The sequence below is a fragment of the Eulemur rufifrons genome, chromosome 30, assembly GCF_041146395.1.
Source record: "Eulemur rufifrons isolate Redbay chromosome 30, OSU_ERuf_1, whole genome shotgun sequence".
NCBI classification, from domain to species: Eukaryota; Metazoa; Chordata; class Mammalia; order Primates; family Lemuridae; genus Eulemur; species Eulemur rufifrons.
The window spans coordinates 107,455,207-107,468,931 of record NC_091012.1 but is presented as its reverse complement, the minus strand read 5'-3'; the positions used below and the strand labels follow the sequence as shown (position 1 = coordinate 107,468,931).

The window sequence follows — 13,725 nt, the reverse complement described above, 5'->3', positions numbered from 1 at the left end:
CATGTCATCACCAGTCTGAATTATCGGATATTCGGTGTTTGTTAATCTGCTGAATATTGTGATATTTAAATTTCATTTCCCTGATTACTAATTAGGCCATCAAATATATTTCTGACTGCTTTGATTTTTATGCTATTGTAAGTGGTATCTTTATTTGGCTTCCATTTTCCATTTTTTAAAAATAAACTTTTTGAGATAAAATTTACACAAATAAGGTGCAAACATTTTAAATGTACAATTCAATGAGTTTTGACAAATGTATGCGCCCATGTAACCACCACCCCATCAAGATGTAGAAAATTGGTCTCACCCCAAGGAACTTCCCTTATGCCCCATTTGCAAATATTTACCCCTAATTCCCATCACTGAGCAACCACTGATCTTTCTTTCACTAGATTCAGATTAGTTTTGCTTGTTTTGTAATTTCATATAAATATAATCATATGATAAACACTTGTGATAGCCAGTATCCAAGATGATCCACAGTGATCGCTGCTTTCTGGTATTCATACCGTGTGTAGCCCCTTCCCACATTGTACCAGCATTGGTCTGTGTGACCAACAGCATATAGCAGAAGTAACTGTATGCCATTTCTGAAGTTAGGTTATGAAAAACACAGAAGCTTCCATCTTGGTCTCTTTCACTCTCACTCTTTTGGATCACTTGTTCTAGGTAAAGCTATGTCCTGAGCAGCCCAATGGAGAGACATATGTGGCATGCCATGTATGTGATTGAACCTGAAAGCAGATCCTCCACCCCTAGTCATATCTCAGATGACTACAGCTGTAGCTGAATTTTAACTGCAACTTCTGAGAGACACTGAGCCAGAACAATCTAGCTAAGCCACTGCTGAACTCCTGACCCAGAGAAATTAGGATAATAAATTTTATTTTAAATCACTGAGTTTTGGGGAAATATTATGCAATAGATAACTAATATGGCACTCTTTTATGTTTAGCTTCTTTTACTCAGTATAACATTTTCAAGATTCATCAATGTTATTGCATGTATTAGTTTTTCCTTTTTATTCCTGAGTGATATTCCATTATATGACTATAATAATATTTATTTAAATATCATTGCTGATGAATGTGGTTCAGGGCATGTTACTCCAACATATGGCAAATTAAGAATTTGAGAAATGGCACATACAGAAAGGACTTTCTGATCATCCCCTGAAGCAGGTCATAAAATCCTCATGGAAGAGGAACCCTCTGTGGGAGAAGAGAATATGCTGTCCCAGATTATGAAGGATCGTTGAACTGAAGACAACTTAGAAGGAGCAGATTCAGGATAGCTCTCTGCCCTCCATTTGCTTAAAAGAACATAGATTTACAAAGACTAAAGGTATCCTGTTCTGTCTTCTACCAGGGATATCAAATGTTAACCACTGAAGATAGTTTTAGACCCTCATTAGTCTGGAAATGGTAACAGAGACATCTGCATGAACAAGCTTTTCTAACTAGCCTTTTTCCACCATTTATTTACCTTCCCCCAAGTTGCTGACCCTGAATACTCCAAGTACTTTTCCTTTGCCTTGTCACTTCTCTAAAAATTTGCTGTTCTTTGTTGAAGATGCTATCTATATAAACTGGAATTCAAAGCCACCTCTTTGAAAACTAGTCAATTCCTGGGTGCTCCCATGTATATATGAATATACAGGTTAATAAACATCTGTTTGTTTTTCTCTTGTTAATCTGTCTTTTATAACAAGGTTCTATTCCAATAAGAACCTATGGGGTTATTTTTTCCCCTTCACCTCCCTATATTTCTAGGAAAGGAGTATCTTAACTTATGAAGACAGAGGGACATAGAGAAAAATCTGAACAAAGGGCCTTGCTAAGTGTTCCCCAGTTTGGTACCCTTAGCTCACACCCTTCTGTCCTATCATGTTTTTCCACGACTCTCCACTCTTCGACAAACCTAGTATAAAAACACTAAGGTTTCGGCCGGGCGCGGTGGCTCACGCCTGTAATCCTAGCACTCTGGGAGGCCGAGGCGGGTGGATCGCTCGAGGTCAGGAGTTCGAGACCAGCCTGAGCAAGAGTGAGACCCCGTCTCTACTAAAAATAGAAAGAAATTATATGGACAACTAAAATATATATATATATACAAAAAATTAGCCGGGCATGGTGGCGCATGCCTGTAGTCCCAGCTACTCGGGAGGCTGAGGCAGTAGGATCGCTTAAGTCCAGGAGTTTGAGGTTGCTGTGAGCTAGGCTGACGCCATGGCACTCACTCTAGCCCGGGCAACAAAGCGAGACTCTGTCTCAAAAAAAAAAAAAAAAAAAAAAAAAAAAAAAAAAAAAAACCACTAAGGTTTAATTGCTTTTTTTGGACTTCATTTCCTTATTAAAGCTCCCGTGTCACATAACACTTAAATAAATGTGTATGTTTTTCTCTTGTCAATCTGTCTTTTGTTACAGGGACCCCAGCCAAGAACTCAAAAAGGTAGAGGGAAAAGTTACTTTTCTTCCTCTACACTGATATATAGAAATGTAATTCTTTTTGTATGACATTGTATCCTACAAAATTTATAAACTCTCACTTGATTCTAATAATTTAGCTGTAGCTTCTTCTTGATTTTCTGAATGTACATTGTGTCATCTGTGAAAAACGATAGTATGTGTCTTCCTTTCCTAGACTAATAACCTTTATTTCTTTTTCTTGCTCTACTTCACTGACCAGGGCATCTGCTACAATAAAGAATGGATGTAATGATAACAGATATCCGTGTCTTATTGCTGATCCCAAGGAGAAGATTGGAACTGAATTCACCATTAAGTATGATTGCTTTAGATTTGCTCTTGCTCAATATAAGTGTTTTTAAAAATAATAAATGGATGTTGAATTTCACTGTTTTTTTCCTCAATCTATTAAGGTGATTATATATATAATGTATATATGTGTGTGTCATTCATATATATATATCTTCTTTAATCTGCTAATGTGTTGGATTATATAAATTGATTTTCTAATGTTTTGCCATACTTGGATTCCTGGGATACTGACAATATAGCATGATATATCATCTTTTTCAAATATTGCTAAATTAGGTTTAATATTTTGTCTAGCATGGTTGTTCTATACTCATGAATGAGATTTACTTTTAATTATTATTTCTTGTATTGCTTTTGAATGATTTTGGACATCACGTTTATACTAGCCCCATAAAATAGTTTGAAGTGTGTTCTCCCATTTGTTTTATTGAGAAGAATTTGTATCAAATTAAAATTATTTCTTCCTTATTTTCTAGAACTCCCCATCAAAGACTCCTGGACCTGAATTTTTTAAATTTTTGATCACTGATATTACTTTAATAATTTCAGGTTTTCTAGCTTTTCTGAAATGTTTTGGAAAGTGTGGTAGTAATTAGGTCTGCTAACAAGTAGTCCAGTTCTCCTACTTCCAGGCATCTGATAGAATTGCATTGTCCCATTGTCTTTGAAATTAGATGTGGTCCTCTACCTGCCTAGACCAATGAAATGGGAACAGAAGCAACAAGTGTCATTCAATCAGCAGCATTTAATAGCCAATGCAAGACTCTGTAGTGCTGTTCTTCCCTTTGCTGAGCACCTGGCAAAATGGAATCTTGGTCAGCCTGAGTCTCTGAGTAAATATGATGAACAGAGGACACTGGCAACTGCATAGTCATGTATTATGGATGAGAAAAAAACTTCTGTTATGTGAAGCCTCTGAGATCACAGCGTTGTTTATAACTTCAACATATAACAATCATAACCTATCCAAACCAGCTGATTTTATATTTTCCTAGGAATTTGTATATTTATTTAGATTTCCTAATTTTGCTTGTAAAATTATTCATGAGGTCGTCTTACATTTTAGTGCCCATATGCTAAGTAGTAATACTTTTTCATTCTTGATGTTATTTATGCCTTTTCCTATTTTTCCCATTTTTTCTTGTCTAATTCAAAGTTTCTAAAATTTATTAGTCTTTTCAAAGAACCAACTTCTTTCATTGATCATCTTTATTTCATGGTTGTTTTCGATATTATTTAATTTTTATTCTTTATCACTTCACTCCTACTTTCTTTAGGTTTATTTTGCTCCTCCTTTATTAACTTCCTGAGATTATCATTTACGTCTTTAATTTTCTGCTTTGCTTCTTTTCTATTGTAAGACTACAATTTTTTCCTAAGTGCTGCTTTAGGTGCATCACAGAAGGTTTTATATGTCAGGGTTTCATCATCATTTAGTTCAAAATATTTTCTTATTTCCATGATAATTGCTGCTTTATTTCAAATGTGCCTCCAATAAATTGTATGTGTTTGCATTATTTTTATCTTGTTTTATAATCTTTTAATTGGAGCATTAATTCATTTACATTTATTGTAATTACTGATATACTTGAATTTTCCTATTTTGTGCTGTTTATTCCACCATTCTAGCTTTCTTTAAATTGATTAATTTTTATGAATTCATTTTTAAAATCTTGATTAGTTTATAATCAACATGCAGTATGTTGGTGGTTCGAGATGTTCTGTTCTGGTGTTTTTAATCTTGAAAATGAGCCACATGGGTAACCTGAGACCAAGATGGATAACGATGAGCTGTAAGCTGTAGTGAAAGAAAATCCATCTCAACCTATACGTGAATTAGCAGTAAGGTTTGACGTTCCAACAATATTAGAATAATAAGAGACTTCTATCTTATAAACTGATGGCCTCAAAAAGTGACATTATCACACAATAAATAACAGCTAAAACAGAAGTAAATCTGCCCTAGTACCTTTCCCCAGGGAACTGACACTGAAAAAATAAATGTGAAAAGCATCCTTAAAATGTTGTAACCACAAGTCAGATCTTCTGTGACTTGCAACCTAAATCATCAGAGTAGTCAAAAAAGCTTTATGCCATGAATATAGATTAAAGTGTTTGAGGACTGATAATATCCCCCAATATATTTTCCCCGTTTCTTGCTTGCAAGTGTCTGCTCTTAAAAAATCACTAACAGACCAATTATCATTCCTTTGAAGATAGTCTAGCTCATTCCCATCAACTTCCCTTCCCACTCCGGCTGCTTTTAAGATTCTTGTCTTTGGTATTTTGCAGATTCACAATGCTCTAAGTGGTATTTCTTTTTACATATCTTATTTGTAAATTGCTTGGGTCCCTGTCATCTGTGGATTATTGAACTTAAATCATCCTGTAAAATTAACAGCCATTATCTCTTCAAATATAAATTCTGCTTTACTAACTCTCCTCCACTTTTTGAAACTTGATTAAACATTTTAAAAAAATTATTTGTGTCTCTCTTTTATTTTCCATTTCTTTTCTTTTTGGGCTTCATCCTGAAATATTTCTTTGGAGCTATCCACCATTTCAGTAGTTCTATCTTCACCTGTGTTTAATTGGCTAATAAATTCATCCTTTTAGTTTTTAATTTCATTTATTATATTCTCATTTTTATAAGTCCTATTAGGTTCTTTCACTGATAAAATATTCTTTGGCATTTTTCATAAGTTTCTGTATAGCATGAAGAGTTTTCAAACTTATCTCTTATTAAGTATCTTCTATGCAATATTTTATAATTTGTTTCCAATAATTCCAACAACTGAAGTCCTGGGATGGGGCATAAATTCCTATGGTCTATTTTTTCTATTCATTGTGCCTTACTGTTTGTGTGTACTTGATATTTATTTATTTATTTATATACTACAAGCCACTTACTTTTTAGAAAAGTATTTACATGAGCTCTTTGATGTCCAGCATGAATATGACTTTATACCATAAGTATATGCATCACTTCCACTCAATACTTGGGGGACATTATCAGTCCTCAAACACTTTAATCTATATTCATGGCTTAAAGCTTTTTTAACTACTCTGATGATTTAGGTTGCAAATAACAAAAGGTCTGACTTGTGTTTACAACATTTTAAGGATGCTTTTCACGTTTATTTTTTCAGTGCCAATTCTCTGGGGCAAGGTACTGGGGCAGATTTACTTCTGGTTCATCCATTATCGATTGTGTGGAAATACAGCTTTTTGAGACCATCAGCTTATGAGACAGAACGCTCTTATCATACTTTTACACTTGGGAAGATCCTGGGCTTTATTTTCTCTATCCAAGCCCTACCAGGATATAGTCTGTCAAATTTGGCTAATGTCCTCAGGGTAACAGTGACTTCAGCGCTCTCCTTTCCCTTTGGTTTTCTGTCTCACTTAGATTTTGGCTTGATCATTTTCTACTTGTCAGTTCTTTAATACTTTTAAGGATTTGTACCTTTGTTTAGATTTATAAATTATTTTAGTGGAAGAGTGAGCCTAAATTTCTGACCTGCTATGTTACCCTGATCCTCTGATTATGGTTTGGCCTGGGAACCTGATTTCATTATGATTATTACTTCTGACAATATTTCTAGATTAGTTTAATTTTGAAGATATTTTTCTTCTTCCTACTACTTGGGAGTTGGGGTGGTGGTTAGGTATTTGGCTAATGATCTACTTGTTGATAATAGTGCCCAGACTCAGAACATGATACCGCAAAGTGCAGTGCCTTGGCCTGCTGAGTTCTTTGAGCTGAAGGAGATTGGGAGGGCCTCAGAAAGAGGAAGGTCTCTTTGACCTTCCCTTGACTCTTTTTTCTCCCCTGAATCAGATCATAGAAACTAGAATTCTTCTTCCCTGCCTGAAACAATCCATAAAACCTAGGAAGGTCACTCTCTGACCTCCTCCCTTCTTTCCTAAAGACCCTCATATGACAGGTATACTGTCCCATACCTCAGGGGAAGACATGTCATGCAGAGACACAAAAAAGAATCTGAACAGACAGGACTTGGTGAGTTCCCCTCAGTCTATTACCATTAGATAATACCCATTTTGCCTAATCATAGTTTTATATGACTGTCCATGCTTCATCAAAACTAAGCATAAAAATACATAGTTTTTCCTGGGACTTTGGATCATTTGTGAAGGCTCTGTGTCATGTAAAACTTTTATTAAATAAATGTGTTATGTTTTTCCCTTCTTAATCTGTCTTTAAAAGAGTTTGTCAACTGAAGAATGATGAGGTTCATAAATTTGGAAAGGAGAGCTTTATTTCTCATAAAGGGTTGCAGCCTACATGGTGACAATTCTGACAGTGTAGGAAGCTTAGCCTCTGTTCAGAAGCCAGACACAAATACTCAAGGGAAAGGCAATGGGAATAGGAATTTATGCTGAGCAGGGTGGCAGAATATATATACCTAACAAGCTACAAGGAGAAATCACAAGTATTTATGAAAGGAGAAAAATGTGCATATGCAACTGAGCTTCATGCTACTTTGTGGGATCCATCTCTACTAAAAATAGAAAGAAATTATATGCACAGCTAAAAATATATATAGAAAAATTAGCCAGGCATGGTGGCACATGCCTGTAGTCCCAGCTACTCAGGAGGCTGAGGCAGGAGGATCTCTTGAGCCCAAGAGTGAGGTTTCTGTGAGCTAGACTGACACCATGGCACTCTAGCCTGGGCAACAGAGTGAGACTCTATCTCAAAAAAATATATATATAAAAAAAATAAAATAAAATAATACATTAATGTGTTCATTAAGTAGGGCAGTATCTATAACACTCTCATTAATCCCAAAAGTATGCAAGAGGGATCCTGAAGTCAGGGGTTATATGGGCAGAAGTCCAAAATCAAAGTAAATTTCAGAATGAAGAGCAAACCAGCCTCTGTGACAGAAGCTAGCAAGTAACAAGAGAATATGGCTAGTACTGTCTGTCCTCAGAAGGTATCTGGGTAGTGGGTCAATATGACTCAATTCTCCAAGGCTCATTGTCTCTGTACACTGAGAAAAAATTTATTTTGAGGCCCTATAAAGCTGTGGGTCAGATACTGCCACCCTTTCAGGAAGCAGGGGCTTATGAGGCTCCAGAATGGCCAAAAGGTGGCAAGGCCAGCAGGCAAATAGGATGTGGTAATCTCCCTGCTATATTCCATGGAAACAGGACTCATGGCACCGAGAAGCCTATACCACTCTGAAAGCTTTATTTGAATAAATGCCCGATTTATAGTAGCCTTTAACATGGCTGAACCGGGGTCCTAACCTGGACTTTATGCTTCTGCTACTAGGCTGACAGAAGGCCAGTTCTCTCTGGGGCTGACTCAGCAGTTTAAAAAGCCAAACAATTATCAGAATGGCCCGCTCAGCAGAAAGGATGACAACTATGGGCTCTGAATAATAGGATTGAAAATCCATGCCAGAGTTTGTCAGCCCTATGTGCCTAGACACAGTTGTGGGGAAAAAACGTCTTTGGAGGAAAAGAGAAATAATAGACTGAGGAAAATAAATTAAAAAATTATACATAGATATATGTATGTATGTATTTGTGTGTGTGTTAAAATGATAGCATTATTTTAACTAAGAATAAGATATTTTGTGTTCAAAAGACTGTGGAGGAAGAGAGTGAACAAAAGAATATGACAAGGGAAGACTATCCAAGCTGGACCTAAGCAAAGACTCTAAATCTGCTGGTAATGGAGCAAGCCATTGACTGGATATCATAATACCCATGTTGCACTCGAAAGGGTTTGGACTTGGGCGGGTTTGAGTTTATACCACAACTCTACCACTTACCAGCCAAGTGCCAGGCAGTTACTTAACCTTTCTAATAATACTGCCTTGCAGGACTGTGAGCATTAAATGAAAAAAATGTATAAACGGCACCAAGCTTAATTCCTTTTTTTTAAATTAATACATTTTATTTAACCCAATGCCATATTATCAACATGCAACCAGTAGGAAATAATTGAGATATTTTACATTCTTTTTTCCATAGTCTTCAAAATCCAGTGTGAATTTTCCACTTACAGCAGATCTCAATCTACACTGGCCACATTTCAAGATTTCAATAGCCACTGGTGGCTAAAGGCTACTGTATTGGACAGCACATGTCTAAAGTCTAACCCTATCTCCAACGTAATCATCACCTTAAAATATACAAAGTACATAAAAGGTTATCCTAAACTAAGTAATGCTCTGTTAAAACGGCAAGTGAAAGATTAAATGTTAAAGTATTTGGACCTTTTCTAATTACTAAATGAGAAACTTTGCTGTTACATAGAAATGGTTTTGCAATCTTTTTGACATTTTTACAAATGCCTTGAAAACCATTTTCTTCTTTCTATTATCTCATTAAGATAATGAAATATCTTAATGAGCACCAGATTATTTTTTCCCATCTGACTTGTTCATTCTGTCATTCAATAAATATTTATCTGCTAACTATGAACAAAACTGTGCTACGCAACACTATGTGATGCAGTGAGGGATGTAAAGTACACTCCATCTCCACTTTCACTAAGTTTCCAAACTAGTTAAGAGAGGGAGTGAAAATGTGAAGAATATGTGAAAATATACCTCTGTATTTTATTTTACTGTATCACTCTGTGTCAATTATTTGTTTGCATACCAGTCCTTCCCCAATTCTTTAACAATGAAGAGAGTGGACTTTATCATCTTCCCAAGGCCTAACAGAACACCTTAATAAACATTTATGGCATTGACTATAATGAAAAATTATGTATCATTTTCTAGAACAGAGGTCCCTACAAAGTACACAAAGAAACATCTTATCTTCCCTACGCTAGACTATACAGCAGAGGAATTACCAAGGGCAAGCCTTGCAAGATTTGACAGAGGGTGATGAGAAGTTTGCAGAAAAGAATGACAAATTTTATAGATGAAAAAGTATGGGAACAGAAGAGTACATCACATATGATAGGTATTCCCTGCATGTTTGCTTATTAAATGCACAAGTGACTAAAGGGAAGAGACTAAATGACTAAGAATATCACTTATAGAGATAGAAAAGGAGGATTTGAGGACGTGAAGGGGCGGTGATGCTACATAAGCTACGTGGGAAAAAGTGACATCTGAAGTAGGCAGCTGCAATTCTTAACATTGTAAAGCAAAATAACAGCAGTAACCACCTTCCCTACCTTGGAAGGTACAGTTCTGTATCCTATTTTCTTACCTTTGGGATAATGCCTATTGTGTCCATTTAACAACATTAATGATTCCATAACCTGTCATTAACTTGAACAATTTCATTCAAGCACATTTATGGGCAGGATGAGACATAAGAAATCTAGCAAAATTGCCATCATGCATATAAATGAAGACAAATATGCCAATGGTACACTTCCAGTATGTCAGAGAAAATTCTTGGTATTTATGCAATTTAGGAACAAAGACACATCAGTTAGTAAGTTGTTATATTACGAGGGCAAATTACCAAGTAAGACAATCCAACCACACACTTTTTTGTTGCTTATTTTTCCACAATGACAAAATTTAACAAGCCTAACCAAGACGGAGTTATTCAAAATGTTTCTAAGAATATAGTTTAACAGAAAGAACAAGTTGAAAACTGGTATGAATATATATCTATATTCACATCTCTATATAGTAAAGACTGTTATTCTTCTAAATGTTACCAACTGAAAGCAAGCTTGTACTGCTCAGGTTTTCCAATAAGCAGAAACGAAAACAACAAGAGTTTACTACATACTAGTAAAATAAGAGCACAGTATCAATCTTCCACATAAATTCGTTTACAGGTGTTCTCGAAGTCTGTCGCGATGGTCAGAGGAGGCAAGGGGTGAGTCTGGGCACCCTGAGCCGTGAGCCGTCAGTAGGGGCGGGAAGAATGTCCCGTGATGTCCGAGCCTGTGAAGCCTGAGACAGCACCCTGCTGCCTGCCCTCCCCAGCCTGTGCGCACAGGATTCCTGCCCAGCCTCAGTAGAGCCCCCATCCCTTCCCCTGCAGGCACAGGAGGCTGGAGGATTCAGAGGCCAGAAGTACAACCACTCAGGCTCCAACTGATATCTGCCATGTCACCACGGTCAGGCCAGCTCAGGAGGCTGAGCTGGGTCATCCCCACAGTTACTTCCTTTACTGAACCACGAGCTTGTGATTCCAGGCAACACACACTAGACAATGCACCAAGGCTGACTCAGTCGCTCTGTGGTTGTGATGTCAACAATCGTAGTGACCATTTACTCAGCACCTACTAAACTCCCGGTGCTCTGCACGTGTTATCTGCAGTCTGCATAACAAGAATTCTTACTTAGCCACATTTTATAGATGACAATACTGAGGCTCAGGGTAAATGACAGCCCCCTTCCAAAAAAAAAAAAAGAGAGAGAGAGAGAGAAAACACTCAAAGTTGCATTGTTTGCATTTCTTTTAAAGAACCCTTGTCTAGGTAATGGTTTTAATATTCAAACCCCCTTCAATTCTACAGCAATCCTGAGAAGTATTTCTTCTCCCATCACCATTGATGAGTAAGTATCCCTTTCTTGAAGGTTCTCAGCTCAGTCTTCACTCTAGACCCAATGTTTACCTGGCTTATTTCTGCATCTAGCCTTTAGTTTTCTGCCTCTTTAGGGTACCCATCATAATCTCTTTAGTTCTTCCATCCATTATAAACTAGATCTCACCTTTTATTCCATCTAGATCTCTATCCCTTTAAACCATCTAGGAGTTGGTAAATAGGCTGTGGAGTTGGAAAGAGAGCAGAGGGGGACAAAAAGAGCTTTGAACAGTGTTCTTTACAGGATAACCTGTCTGTCTCTGGAAATGATAGAGTCAAAATAAACCAAAAAGCTTGCTTTTGCAGAGGTTTCTAAGCTGTCAATTTTTTATAATGAGATAGGAGTAAACAGGACAGACAAGAGGGAGAGAGGGACCTTGGCAGTAGCCAAGGAGGGTGGGCATAGCCAGCGGCAGATAGCAAAAGGTGACCAGAGGTACAGGAACAGCAATGGAGTAACATACATCACGTAGAACAAGTGGCCCACTGCTGCTCTCCCTTGATGTCATTAATGCCTAGTAATGTCCACAGGCCATGTGCCTGTACTGCCAGAAGCCAGCAGAATGGATAGAATGGGCTCCTAGATAAAAGCCAGGCATCCAGGTGATAATAACCAGACCAGAGGCGCTGGGAACTAACAGAGTCCAAGCAGTGCAGATAAAGGCAGTACAATATACAGCATTATTTGCTTGGCTTAGAAGGGTTGTGGACCACGGCCACACAGAATGTGACAGTAATGCAGAACAGCACAAAGACCCTGTGAAGCGGAGAAGAATGTCCATGACTATAAATCTTGAGGTTGAGAGAACTGAAGATCCAGGAGAGAGGTTGCAGAAAGGTCAGCCAAAAAAAAAAAAAAATCAAAAAGTAGAAGGCATACCCATTGCTGTTGCCCAAGCACAAGTCCAGCAGGTGGTGACAGGGGACCTTGTGCAGGAGTATTCTCAAGGGCAGATGTTAACCAGACTGGAACCCAAAGGGCCGGGGGATCTCCACTGGCTCCCTTATTAAGGGCAATGTCTGGGTCTAGGGATTCCTTCACCTAACAGGTAGTATTGCAGTGGCATTTGCCACAGGTCCTCTTTGATAATCTCAGCAACTCTATCAAACTCGGGAAGGCTGTGGTCTGAAAACCAGGTGAAGAAGCTGTGGACGAGGTCTTGGTTTCTGCCAATGAAGAACTCGGGTTCATGTCCCCTGCGCCATATGATTGGGGTGGAAACACACACCACTCGGCCGGGGAATGTGACCTTGTATTTCTTGACAATCAGGTAGTTTCTGATGTAGGGGTTTCTTTGAAAGAAAAACTTGAACTTGCAGCCAGTCCTAGGGCGTCTGAGTTCCTTCACCTCCAAAATGATTAGGTACCTTAACATCTCTGCATCTTCACCCGTAATCATGGGGAACAACTCGGGATGGTTCCGAAAGGCAGTCATCCAGAAGCCGGGGATATTCTGAATGATGCGGTTCCTCTGCTGCAGGTAGTGTCGACGCCTCCGCCCAAACCTGTCCTGCAGCTGTTGGAGGGCCCTTTCCCCTTCAGCATTCACAATGTCCATTTCCCATTGGAGGGTCTGCAGAGACTGGATGCAGCAAGCCACATCCAGGCGCCCGGGCCCTGCCTCCTCCTGCACCTCTTCCACAACTCTATTCTCCTCCGCCACCTCTATTTCTTCACCGACTGCTTTCTCCTCCGCCACTTCTATTTCTTCACTGACTGCTTTCTTCTCCACCTCCACTGGATCCTCCACCACCTCATTCTCCTTCACTCCTATCTCCACCACCTCGGCCCTCTCCTCGTCATCCATTGCTACCGAGAGGGTGGCGCACTTTTCAGACCTCACATCCTCCTCCTTCACGCCCACCATAACCTCAGACCACAGCCTCTCTGCGCCACAGGTTTTTGGGGCCTTTCCTCCATCTTGAAAGCCATTTTTCATGCCGCTTTCAGCAGCCACCAACACAGAGGCTGCTTTCGGGCCCTTTGTGGGAGGCGGAGCCTGTTCCCGCCCAGCTCCTAGGGCTACACGACCGCGACCGCCACCGACTGGGATCTGAGGAGTATGGCCACTGTCTGCGGGATCCCGGGGTACGCCCTCCTCCCCTAAAAGCTGGGGCGGTGGGAGCGCGACGGTCTCCAAGCTTCCCTCACCCGCCTCCGCCATCACCTGTGTTGCCTCGGTTTCGTCACGGAGGCTCAGGCACTGGTGTGGGTCCGGGTCTCACGGGGCATGGTCGGAAACGGTGAGGCTGCGGCTTTGGGAGAGAGGGGGCTTCTCCTCCCCACCGAGGCCGCGCATGCTGGTACCAGGCCAAAGGTAATACCCGCCCTGAGGTAACCGCCACGCCCTGAGGTAACCACCGTCCTGCCGCTGGCGCCGCTGGCACCGCCCACTT

General features: G+C 39.3%; 1 protein-coding gene across 1 annotated transcript; it reads right to left on the bottom strand.

The window, feature by feature from the left end:
• Positions 1-11,699: 11,699 nt before the first annotated feature.
• LOC138379016 (testis-specific Y-encoded-like protein 1) lies at positions 11,700-13,493 on the bottom strand. The gene is given in 2 exon segments (XM_069464296.1): positions 11,700-12,336; positions 12,339-13,493. Coding segments are annotated over 2 exon segments (1,206 nt in total). The 3' UTR covers positions 11,700-12,285.
• Positions 13,494-13,725: the final 232 nt, after the last annotated feature.